This window comes from Nematostella vectensis, chromosome 14, assembly GCF_932526225.1.
Source record: "Nematostella vectensis chromosome 14, jaNemVect1.1, whole genome shotgun sequence".
Taxonomy (NCBI): Eukaryota; Metazoa; Cnidaria; class Anthozoa; order Actiniaria; family Edwardsiidae; genus Nematostella; species Nematostella vectensis.
The window spans coordinates 5993194-6005263 of record NC_064047.1 but is presented as its reverse complement, the minus strand read 5'-3'; the positions used below and the strand labels follow the sequence as shown (position 1 = coordinate 6005263).

General features: G+C 39.7%; 2 protein-coding genes across 2 annotated transcripts; one reads left to right on the top strand and one right to left on the bottom strand.

Moving 5' to 3' along the window:
* Positions 1-696: 696 nt before the first annotated feature.
* Positions 697-3675, bottom strand: LOC5513877 (2Fe-2S ferredoxin). The gene is made up of 4 exons (XM_001634077.3): positions 3504-3675; positions 2223-2329; positions 1342-1477; positions 697-1112 (listed from the first exon to the last, which is right to left on the bottom strand). The coding sequence occupies exons 1-4, from the start codon at positions 3641-3643 to the stop codon at positions 1022-1024; spliced, it is 474 nt and encodes a 157-aa protein (XP_001634127.3). The 5' UTR covers positions 3644-3675; the 3' UTR covers positions 697-1021.
* A 295-nt stretch (positions 3676-3970) lies between these two features.
* LOC5513907 lies at positions 3971-10655 on the top strand. The gene is made up of 5 exons (XM_001634041.3): positions 3971-4237; positions 7042-7141; positions 7461-7766; positions 8240-8373; positions 9012-10655. The coding sequence occupies exons 1-5, from the start codon at positions 4034-4036 to the stop codon at positions 9279-9281; spliced, it is 1014 nt and encodes a 337-aa protein (XP_001634091.2). The 5' UTR covers positions 3971-4033; the 3' UTR covers positions 9282-10655.
* The last annotated feature ends 1415 nt before the right edge of the window (positions 10656-12070 follow it).

The following is a 12070-nucleotide window of genomic DNA, read 5'->3' as shown; positions in this document are numbered from 1 at the left end:
ATTTTATTTTAACTTTTTCAATCCTATACGCCCTAAAGCGCCCCAGTCTGAAATACCTAGGCATCTATCAATTGCACACAAAAATGCGCTTATTGTGCTCAATCGGCTCCAATGTTACAGCCACCAACGAGAAGTATTGGTGAACTTTAAATTTATGGGGGCGGAGAGATGACACCCATGCCTTACAGCCAAATTGGTTGTTGCACGACCTCAGAGAATCCAAAGTTTTTGTCTCTTGTTTTGGGAATAGCGCGTAGTCAGCGGGTAGACAAAAGCTTTGAGGGTGGTTTGTCTGGCTTAGATTGTTTGGTTTGATTGACTACGTGTATTCCCAAACAAAGAAACGAAATTTTGGTTCTAAGAGGTCGCGCAACAACGAATTTGGCTGTAAGAAGCATTAAGGGGCACGTGACCCCAGTGGCCCACCCCACCCCAGTGCCCCACCCCTTCGGCCTTGAGTTATATGAAAAAAAGGCAATATGTGAACTCTGAGTTTTCGGGCCGGAAAAACTATCAAAGCCTACAGGTAGGCTTAGTGTAGCTGTTTCCTGGGTGTAATTGAATTATTAATGTTTGCAATAACTTTAGCACAACACAAATATTTTAAAATATGACAAGCCTTGCCACTGTTTGTATCAGGGTGTTTTGGGTCCCCACTGCTCAGCATTGAACCTCTTTTTTATAATCAAAGCGTTATAAAATTGAAGGTCTTTATTTGAATGTTGATTGAAAGCGTAGTATGAAACTTCACAAAAAAATAAAAATAAAAATGGCTATCTAAAGAGGCTTGTTTCTGGTTCCAGGCCATGAAACGTGAACTAGACACATTGATGAATGATACCGTTGCCAACAAGACAACATTTAAAGAATATCAGCCAATAGCAGGCAGAGAATTGCAGATTTGATTGACACAAGCTTTACAACTAGATGTTTCAGATACAGTAGCAGATATCTTGCTAACTTACAAAACTGCCAAGGTGGCCACGGTAGCATATCATACTGTCATACCAAATTGAGTTAATCATAAATCTCTTGCATCACGTGCTTGCGGAATAGATAATGTGATCCCCTCAAATGATTTGCTGACAGTGATTTGGCATCCAAGACGAGACCTGGAATTAGTGGGAATATTAATGGCGACTATTAATAGGCACTAAGAAATCACATGGCTTTTGGGGGTAACAAATGCACCTTCTGGGCTTTAGGGGTTAAAGAAACTAGTTCAGTGCTTACGAATCAGTCAGAAAGTATCTGTCAGGAAGAACTTATTTTCATAGAACTCATTTTTTTTCTAATTCAGTTCTAATGCATTATCAACACATTATTGACTGAATAACTCACGTGTCTGTCAGCCCATAGGCAAGATCAAGCATGTCTAACTCCTCGTCTGTAGGTTCATCAAGGTTTAGTTTCTCCATCTCTTTAGCATCAAAGATCAGATGACATGTGGAGCAGGACAGAGTGCCTTCACATGCTCCTATTTGTGAAAATCGTCATGTTATTATACATACACCCATCAGGGCCGTAGCAGGGGGTGGGGCACTAGGGACACATGTCCTCCCCAGTTGGGGTTTGGCTGTGCCCCCCCCCCCCCAATATTTTCTTAATGTTTCTATATAGTGCCCCCAACCCCCCCAATATTTTGAGGCCTGCTACGGCCCTGCCTATTTTAATTAGGCTCCGTACTCACTATTTATTGAGCCATAGATGCGCCTCATTGACCATCTATTGACTTATAGAAAACGCAAACTCATAGTATAATTGTTAAGTGTACAATACTTTGTAGAAGTATGTACAAAGCTGTAGTTCAGTTCTAGCTACCACCCTCAGCAGATAGATAAGAACTGACTCCCTGTGAGGTAGCACCAGACCAACCCTTGGTCTGTTCCCAGCAATGGCTTGACATGAGAATCATTGATTTATAACAATAAGATACATTTTGGGCAGCCTGGTATTCCAACATAACTATTACAGGCACACGACCAGGATATGCTGAGGGAGGGTGTGCAGGCAAATATGGAACAAAGGATAGTATTTTTCTATTCCTTCAAGACAGAGCAAAAAAAATGCATTTTTCTCAAAATAAGGTCTGGTTAAATTTGGTAAGCTTGAATTTTTGCATAGAGGTTCCTTATGTTAACATATCAGGGGCGTGCTAGGGAGGGGAAGGATGAGGGAGGGCTTGCAGCCGACCCCCTGGTTCTTCCACGTTCACACAGTACCTTCAAGGTCCACATCATTGTCCTTGGCTACATCTAAGAGTGAGTCACCAACCTTGGCCTTGACTGTCTGTCTGTCCCCGTCACGGTCAACAAAAGTGATAGAAACACTAGAAAATAACAACCATCACAGATAAATATAGATAGATCAGATACCACAACACCATAGTGGATATATCCTGGTCATACAGTGAATAAATACAAAAATAGTCGTGTGGTCAATAGTCGTGTTTGTGAACTGGAATTTGACACTGCCAACTTTTCGTCTTTAATAAGACTTCTTCAGGGCAGACTGAACAAATGTTTGGCAGAGTTGAATTCCAGTTTTTGGTGTATTCTGGCCATACAGTGAATATGGTTGATGCAGCTGAATAACCAACACATTTAGATCTTTTAAGACATTTTAAGGAACTACAGGAAGCAAGGAATAGATACGTAGTTGGACATTATTTATTACATGGATAATGCACACCTGGAATGAGTAACAGCACAAGTATTGTGAGATACAGGAATTGACTAAAATACTATTAGTCTACAAAAACATCAACTGTATCAATGAAGGCTTTGTTTTGTCAGCCACTATAGATTATATTGATATTCATGTATCCTCTTCTGCTTAAAATGTATTGACGATATGGAACGAATCTTTGAAGAGTATAGCAACTAAAAAATATGATTCATAGACAAAAATGTGTTCAGAAGAGTGTATATCCATGTGTATCTTTTAGCTTCAATTTCAAGTCCTGACATGATAAGATGGTTTGTTAATCCAGTTTGGAGATCATACACGCTTAAATTTTGGTATTAAATCCCGTCTAAATCTCGCTCTCAAAACAAGCAAGACCCAGATTACACTGTTTGGGTGGATTTGGTTAGAATACACATGGTAAAAGTATGCACAGTTAGAATACACATGGTTAATTTCTAAAGAATGTGGCATTAATACATTGGAACCAAATCGTGTGACAAGTTATTCCAAAGTTTTTAGCTCGTCAACAAATTGTGTATTTGCACATGAAACGCGTTTGCAAACGGGGCATTAATGAATTACTTAATTGCTCCCTTGATAATGATTATCATACCAGCAAAAGACTGATGCAATATGTTAACTAGACAATTTTAACTTGAATCAGTGCGGTAAAAGCTATAAAAACATGAATAAAGTACAGAGAAAAAAAAACAAAAAAATCGAAAAGTTGACTACACTGTTCCCCTTGGCCTTGGCACAAGCAGTTCCGGTACAACAATAAAGTTCAGACAACAACATCATTTTCGTCTGCTTACGTTTCGTGTTTAGCTTTGGTCTGTTCCTTTCCATTGCTAACGTATCTTCTAGCAAGTATCGAAGCAGAAGCTCTACTTGCTAGTCTTTGCTGTGAAAGGACAAGAGATTGTCGAAGAACTCTTCCAAACGAAGCCGCCATCTTAGAATGATTGCATAATAATGACCTCTGGGAAGGACATAAGAATAGTAATGGTCGTGTGTGTGTGTGGGGGGGGTAGGTGGAAATATTTTTATTGTGATTTTCTTATACAACTTTTTGGTGAATTAGTTGCCTGTTGCTTTGTTTGTCTTTATTTTTTTGCTGGGTGTATCTTTATATACATAAATATTTTTATCGTGTTTGGATTTGTCCTTAATACTTTCTCACCACCCACCCGTCCCTCTTTGCTATACAAATGTCCCTTTCCATCTTGTACTTACCCCCCGCGCGCCCCTCATCCGGGAACTTGTAATGATTTACATAAATCTGCATAATCAGATTCGCTCATCGTCAAAGTTTATTTTCGATTTCGAGAAAGTTTCTCCCAAAATGAACTTGATATTTCGCATTTTGTGCGTTTTGATCCTCACTCCTGCCATCCTTGGACAGAATAAGGGAGCAGAAAAGGAGGCAGTTCATATTAAAACTTCAGAAAGGGTGCAAAACGACGAGAGAACAGTGGGAATTGATGTGGAGACTGAAAAGATCGATCTCGATGCAAAAGGAAACTTCGCTGATGCCGAGATTTTGAAGGTGTGTTTCGAGCGTTTCCCTTTTCGATTGTATTTTATTACCCTTAGACTAATCTGTAAGGGGCCCATCTATAGCTGACTTAAATATATCGCCCAAACGCACTTTCACATGATATTTTGCGGTTTGAAAACAACTTTCCACCCCACAGCACTTTATCAGAAACACTTTGTAGAAACATTCAAAGTCGGGGCGATTCATCGGTTCGATTGCTTTTATTTCGAAGCTTAAACACCTTTAGAATCTATTTAAGCATCCCTCGCTATGTATACTGGCTTATATTATACATTTAGCCGTATATTTATGAGGGCAAGTTGTTGACTAAGATCATAAAAAATTTGAATACTTCGCTTTCGCTCGATATGCATGACAGCATATGTAATTAGTTTTGTTGTTACATCATACTTATTTATCCTTTGCGTATTTTGTCTGCTCAATGATTAAGTATAAAATGATTTTTAATATATTTCGATATCATGTGAAACGTTATTTTTCAGTCCAGAAAATGAAAAATACAAATAAGGAATTTATTTATTAAAACTAGAAGTCCTCACAGAGAAGTGAAGTGCTCGAGCTAAAAGATTGGCTGGTATATTCAATTTCATTTCCAAACACCCCTAGGAACCCAGGAAGTTTTTTGTTTGTGTGAATTAACACTTGTTCCACCTTTAAGCAAAGGTAAATCTACATTCTTATAGATTGTTCTGGGGCAGTTGACACATTTCCCATAGGCAATTATACAAAAGACTGCCTTTTTTGCAGCCACTATCTTGGCTGAGCACTAACCATTTGTTTCATGGTTTCTCTGTATTTATTTGTTTTATAAGTTTGTAAAGGAACAAAAATAAATAGCTATTAGTTTTATTATATTTAAATATTGAGCATTGCCCCAAATGGATTAAAACTTTACAGGGATGTAAATAACAACTCCACAAACAGTTAAGAAAAGTTTGAAGGTGTTTTATTATATTTTTCGTCCCAATTTGTTTTTATTGTAACACACATTTACAGTAACTGTGAATGAATTATGTAAAATACAACATTAGCTTGGGGAACCTGTGCCTACATAGCTGTTTTTGCCTTGGTTATTAATCATGTAGCAATCGATTTTATCTGATTTCTGGTACAATGATTTGCAAGCATAGTAGTTCTGATCTGGACATTACCTTGGAAAAATAAACTCAAAATATGAAATACTGCAAGCCATAGGTATCGAATTTATTCCTGATATGTGAGGCAGGGCAGAGAAAAGAGATTAATCAAAGTGATTTTGCATTTCCCTATATCCACTCATCTCATCAAATAACACAAAGATCTATAAAAAAGCTCAGTGTTAACCTGCCATTCTAGGAATTTCCTTAGTTTGTCTGCCCTTGGTTATTTTGCTTAGTTGTATATTTAAACAAAGCCTTTACCTGTTTACAGTCATCAGGCAATGGTATTTGGGTCATTTGTCCTAGCAGGCGACCAACTAATGTAGTTTAATTATCCACTTCATCAAATTATCCGCTTTGTTTAATTGTTTCATCATCAATTGACAAACTTCAAAAGCCATAAAAAGCAAAAACAATTTTTTTTACATTCTTACCAATAATTCTTTGTTTTCAGCATCATATTTGCTGTATAGATTGAAGAAGGAGCTTTCAATATAATCATAAACAAGGGCATGTGCGAAAAATCATGGCCGCTTTTGTATCACTGACTGCCAGAGGGAGCCCAAATCTAATTACACACAGACTCTCAATGTCCAAATCGAGCACGCATGTAGAATGAGTTTTGCGCTTCCAAGATGGCGGCGGCTTGTTACACAGGAAGCCCCCCCAAAAAAGAGAAATTACTCAGTACTTAAATGTGTTGTATCCAGAATGCATGCTGTGTTTTCTACTGCATGGGAGGGCCTGTTTGTTTGACTAGCAGGCGCAAATCGTTACCATGTCTGCAACAGAGGACAGATTTGGAAAAATACTGCAAACGCAAGCACACTCTTAGAACCAATCAAAATTGATCACCATGCCTGCTAGGAAACATCAAGTCAAGTAATCTGACTGGACACGAATGATCTTCCTGGATATCATATTAAATGTGTTGTCTTTTGGTTGTGATACAACAGTATTGCCTAGCGTGATCAATCTAAAGAGCCAGTGATCAGTTTTTATATTAATAAATAAAATAAGGTATTTGCGATCATTACTAATCAATAGCATAAAATTGTGAGGTCAGTTGATAGTTATTAAACTAATAGTATACAGAGATCAGGATATGCATCAATAAAAATTGATTTGACAAGTTGGGAAAGCTATTAATTAAGATAACAAATCATTTAATCAATTTCCATCTTCTTCTCCATGATTCATGGCTTCAAATACACATGAAAAATGCCAAGTTTAAAAATGGTGGTCAAGAACAGATGATAACTCTAGCTTGAATTACTCATTCCAAATGATGTTGTCTGGGCCTTTGATTCTATCATTCAGTCTTACCTAATCACAATACTCCCGGCCTGTTTGCTAGAAAAAAATATAATCATCATACAATATTTCAACATGATATCAATTAATTACCAATTTCTCAATAGTGATCCACAACTTCAAATACCCCTGAAAAATGCCAAGCATAAATTAAACAAGCAGGGGTATTGTGATTACGCAAGACTAATAAAATCTTAGGCAATGTGAAAGAGCTAGCTAGCTAAACTGGTGTTTTGAGCATTATACCCTCATCAGAGCAAAATAAATTTTTCTATATTTGTGCTGTGTTTGATTAATCTCATACAAAATAATTGCATTTTCTTATTTTGCACTATTTAGGTCAACCTGCAGGTCTCAGTGATTGAAGGCAACATCCATGTAAATGGGATGCGTGCCAAGCACGGCTCGGTGACTGCCTTCCACTTCCATGCTGAGATAGGTGAGCGATTTGCTCTTCATTTTTGTATTTGTATAGTACATACAACTGTGTCATTAAAAAAAAAATGCCTAATTTTGTAATCTGCGTGATTGCATTAGAGTCCCTCCTCCCTTCTTCCGGCATCCATAGAGGGGTAGGGGCAAATCCCCAATCCGTCCCCCTCATCTAAGGTTTCCGCCCTCATATCTGCCTAGTAACATAAAATACCATTATAATTTCAGAGCAAGTCTCAAACTATTGTTAGAATTTAGTGTAGCCAAAGTTGAAAATTATTAAACAGCTCCTTGCTATCTATCTCACTATTTGAAATTGCCTTCAGATGAGATTGGCCCCAACAAGAAACTCCTGAAGCACCACATGCTCCCCATCGTCATCCGCGTCCTGGTGGTGGAGCAGCACCTTGTGACAGGAACCAACACCCTGAACAAACTGATCGTGGAGGCTCAGATCAGGGAGATCTACGGCAAGACCATCAGGGACATTGACGTCACCCAAGTTGATATCCGCCTGAGCAACGACAAGAAGGAGATGACACTTGAGCGCAAGGTGACGGTCATCCGCCTGGCAGAGTCTAAGATCCACAACCACAAGCCAGAACATGACATTGATGTGCACAGTCAGGGAGGTAAGTAGGTTGTCACAAAACCCAATATTAGGCATAGTGTACCTACCATGCACGCCTTCTTAAACCATCAAAACTAATAAACAACCCTTAGTAAAAAGCCTTCTCAAAACTGGCCACCTCCTCTGGATATTATTTTTGTTTTTGATAGAAAGCGTCTTCGCCAACCAAACCTCCTCAAAACTCACAATAACATGCTCATAAAAAGAAGGCTGATTTTGAAGCACACCCATCGTAAAAAAATTTCGTTAGCATTGACACTTCTTATGTAATTATCAAAAAATTATTAAAAATTTTTGTCGTTATTCCTATCTATTCTCAAAAGCATTCCATGAAAAAAAGGTGTCTGATGAATGAGCATCTTATAAAAATATATTACATATGCCTGGGTAAATAGTCAGACTATGATGCCTATAGGCCCCACATCATTGCTTTTTGTATTGACTCATGTATTAATTACTATGTGCTGTCTATAGGTCGACTTCCCAAAACCAAACTGCATGCCTCCAAGGAGCAGATGGATGACTACTACCGCCACCAGGACAAACTGGGGCCAGCCAGGACCCCTAAACACCCACTTCATGCTTCCAAGACCTCCCTCGGCGGCAAGGTCAGGACATCTTGCATATACAAGGGCTATTGATCAGATATTTCAGGGGCAGAACCAGTGTTTAAAAAGGAGATCAGTCTTGGACAGGATACTTTTTTGTTATACAGTACAACCCCGCTAACTCTAACTCTGAAGGGAAGCATAAAAAAAACCAGTTTGAGTTAGCGCAGTAAAATTAGGTCCAAGGGAAATCAAACTTAGTTCAAGTTAGCGGGGAATTCAAGTTAGCCAAGTTCTAGTTAGCGGGGAATTCAAGTTAGCCAAGTTCTAGTTAGCGGGGTTCTACTGTAGTATCATTAAAAAAGTAGAGACTTTTTTTTTTACTTGAGTGGGGGTGGAGTGTTTTTCAGTATATATAGCTCTGTGAAGTTATTTTATAATTTGAAAATGCATATCTATGCTATATTTGATCTGTTAATCTCCTTCACCTGCAACCATTATAAATTACAATACTCTCGGAAATGTTAAACTTTTCAATTTGAGCTTCCTTAATGCACTTTACACTTGCCACAACAGGGCACTAGTCAATATTTCGTTTCATAGTAAATGAAAAACCAGCCTAGTTTTAACAAAGTATTGGTGACTTGGTAACGCATGTCACCCAGTTATATAATATTATGTTTTGGATCATATTCCAGATGGATGAGTATGAGCACAGTATCTGCCGTGGATTCTACCGCCTGCCGTTTGCTGTCCGTCTATCCATCTTCCTCCTGGTCACCTTCATCGGTCTCCTGACAACCTTCTGTTGCATCCGTGCATTCTGCTGCAAGCCGGCTGCCAAGGGCAAGAAGTACAACATTGATGACTACTATGACAACAAGTATGAGTTTGACGCCGACATGGATGCCCCGCCCCTTGACACCAAGATACCCCTGGAGAAGCAGAAACTTGTCATTGATGCTTGATGTTAATTTTCTGCTCTAATTGACTACTATAATTGCTCTAATGCATTCGCATACACCAATTAGAATAGAGTTTATTTAATGTTAATCACAGTTCTCTTGATTGTAACCCTTTCCGGCGTGATTGATTTCGCAGCTGTGGAGAGAAAGCGGTGGATCTCAGAGCATGTAGTAGTACCTCACCTAGTAAACACTTGTTTTTTTCACCCTTAAAGCTAATGTATGGACATTAACTTAATATACCCAGGTTTCATCCATTTGGTTCCACAGTGTTGTGTTCAGTATACTTGCACAGTAGACTAATGTACTTCTATCTTTGACTGGACAAATCCTTTACATTAAGGTGGCTATATATATCAATTCTGGCTTAGTACATAGGGCCGTAGCAGGGGGTGGGGAACTGGGGGTCATTTGCCCCCAAATATTTTCAAAAATTACAAGGAAATGACTAGTAGGGGCATGGAGGTTCCCACCTAATATTTTCTTAATGTTTCTGTAGTGTGCCCCCCCCCCCCCCCCCCAAATATTTTGAGGCCTGCTATGTCCGTACATACCTTGTTTCCCCTTCCAGATATCTTACTGTTTTGGAGTTTCTTTGTACCTGAAAATTTGCACTTGTACCCAAGTCTGTCTTGTAAGATACTGATGCACTCTGTATTGTAAACAGTATCGAATGACTACTTAAAAATTCATCTTGTGCCTAGGCTAAAAAGGGGTTTAGAATAAGCATTCATGATTTTCACATGATAACACAAGTTTGCTATGTGTCAAGACAAAAAAATGTTTCTTTTTTTATGTTTTTCCTAATTGTTCCACAAAGTAGAGGACTCACATTTTGTATGCTGTACCTACACTATGACATACCTAATCCAAGATGTGTATGGCAAAATGGATTTGATCTATGTGTTTTTTAAGTTTTCTTGTAGGGAGAATATTACGTCACATGACCATTCCTTTGAATGTAAATACATGTATAGGTACTTCATGGTAGCACTAAGTTAGACACTGTTCTTTTCTTGTGCCATTCAAAATGTAACATGAAGGTGAAACAATCGACTTTGTTTATTTGCAAGCATTTGTGTTTGGAATGGTACATAAAAAGAATGGCATCTAAACTAGGTCTAGATTTCTAGTTTCATTTTTTTTCTATTGCAGTGGAACCTTGATGTAACAATATTGCACGGGAACAAAACTGCATTGTTATATTGGGAATTTTGTTTTGTTGAAAGCACCATTATATCTAGTATCTCCACACAGAGGTTCCACTGTTTTAGTGTAGAGATTTCAGTGACTTAGATATTAACATGGTAGAATTATGTTGCTTGTGCACTTCTTTGTTTTTTTTATAATTTTGGAATAAAGTCGCATTCTTGTGGAGATAAAGCGTTATTTTTCAAACACCCTATTGTACCTTATTGCTTTTTACTGCCATTTTCAATACCCTTCAAACTCTTGTCAACAACTTCCAACTGCTATAAACTGATTTCTCCCTTATGTTATTCAAACTAATGTCCCATCCCTACCACATCCTACCCTAACTACCCCACACCCTAACCCTGTACCACCTTAATCACCCCCATCCTATCCATGTACCACCCTTATCACACTCCACCATAACAATGCACCACCCTTGTCACACTCCACCATAACCATGCACCACCCTAACCATGCACCACCCTAATCACACCCTATCCTTACCATGCACCACCCTAATCACACCCCACCCTAACCATGCACCACCCTAATCACACTCCACCCTAACCATGCACCACCCTTATCACACTCCACCCTAAACATGCACCACCCTTATCACACTCCACCCTAAACATGCACCACCCTAATCACACCCCACCCTAACCATGCACCACCCTAGTCACACCTAACCATGCACCACCCTAATCACACCCAAACCCTAACCATGCACCACCCTTATCACACCCCACCCTAACCATGCACCACCCTAACCACACCCAAACCCTAATCACACCCTTCCCTAACCATGCACCACCCTAATCACACCTTACCCTAATCATGCACCACCCTAATCACACCCCACCCTAACCATGCACCACCCTAATCACACCCCACCCTACCCATGCACCACACTTATCACACCCCACCCTAACCATGCACCACCCTAATCACACTCCACCCTAACCATGCACCACCCTAATCACACTCCACCCTAACCATGCACCACCCTAATCACACCCCACCCTAATCATGCACCACCCTAATCACACCCCACCCTAACCATGCAACACCCTAATCACACCCCACCCTAACCATGCACCACACTTATCACACCCCACCCTAACCATGCACCACCCTAACCACACCCAAACCCTAATCACACCCCACCCTAACCATGCACAACCCTAATCACACCCCACCCTAACCATGCACCACCCTTATCACACCCCTCCCTAACCATGCACCACCCTAATCACACCCCACCCTAACCATTCACCACCCTTATCACACCCCACCCTAACCATGCACCACCCTAGTCACACCCAACCCTAATCACACCCAAACCCTAACCATGCACCACCCTTATCACACCCCACCCTAACCATGCACCACCCTAACCACACCAAAACCCTAATCACACCCTACCCTAACCATGCACCACCCTTACCATGCACTACCCTAATCACACCTCACCCTAATCATGTACCGGCCCTTACAAGTCCCCCCCATCCTAGCTATGCACCCACCCTTCCAACCCCTGACATTGAACTTCAGACGTTCAACAATCAGATGTTGAAAATTTTTACAGTGAAAAAAAA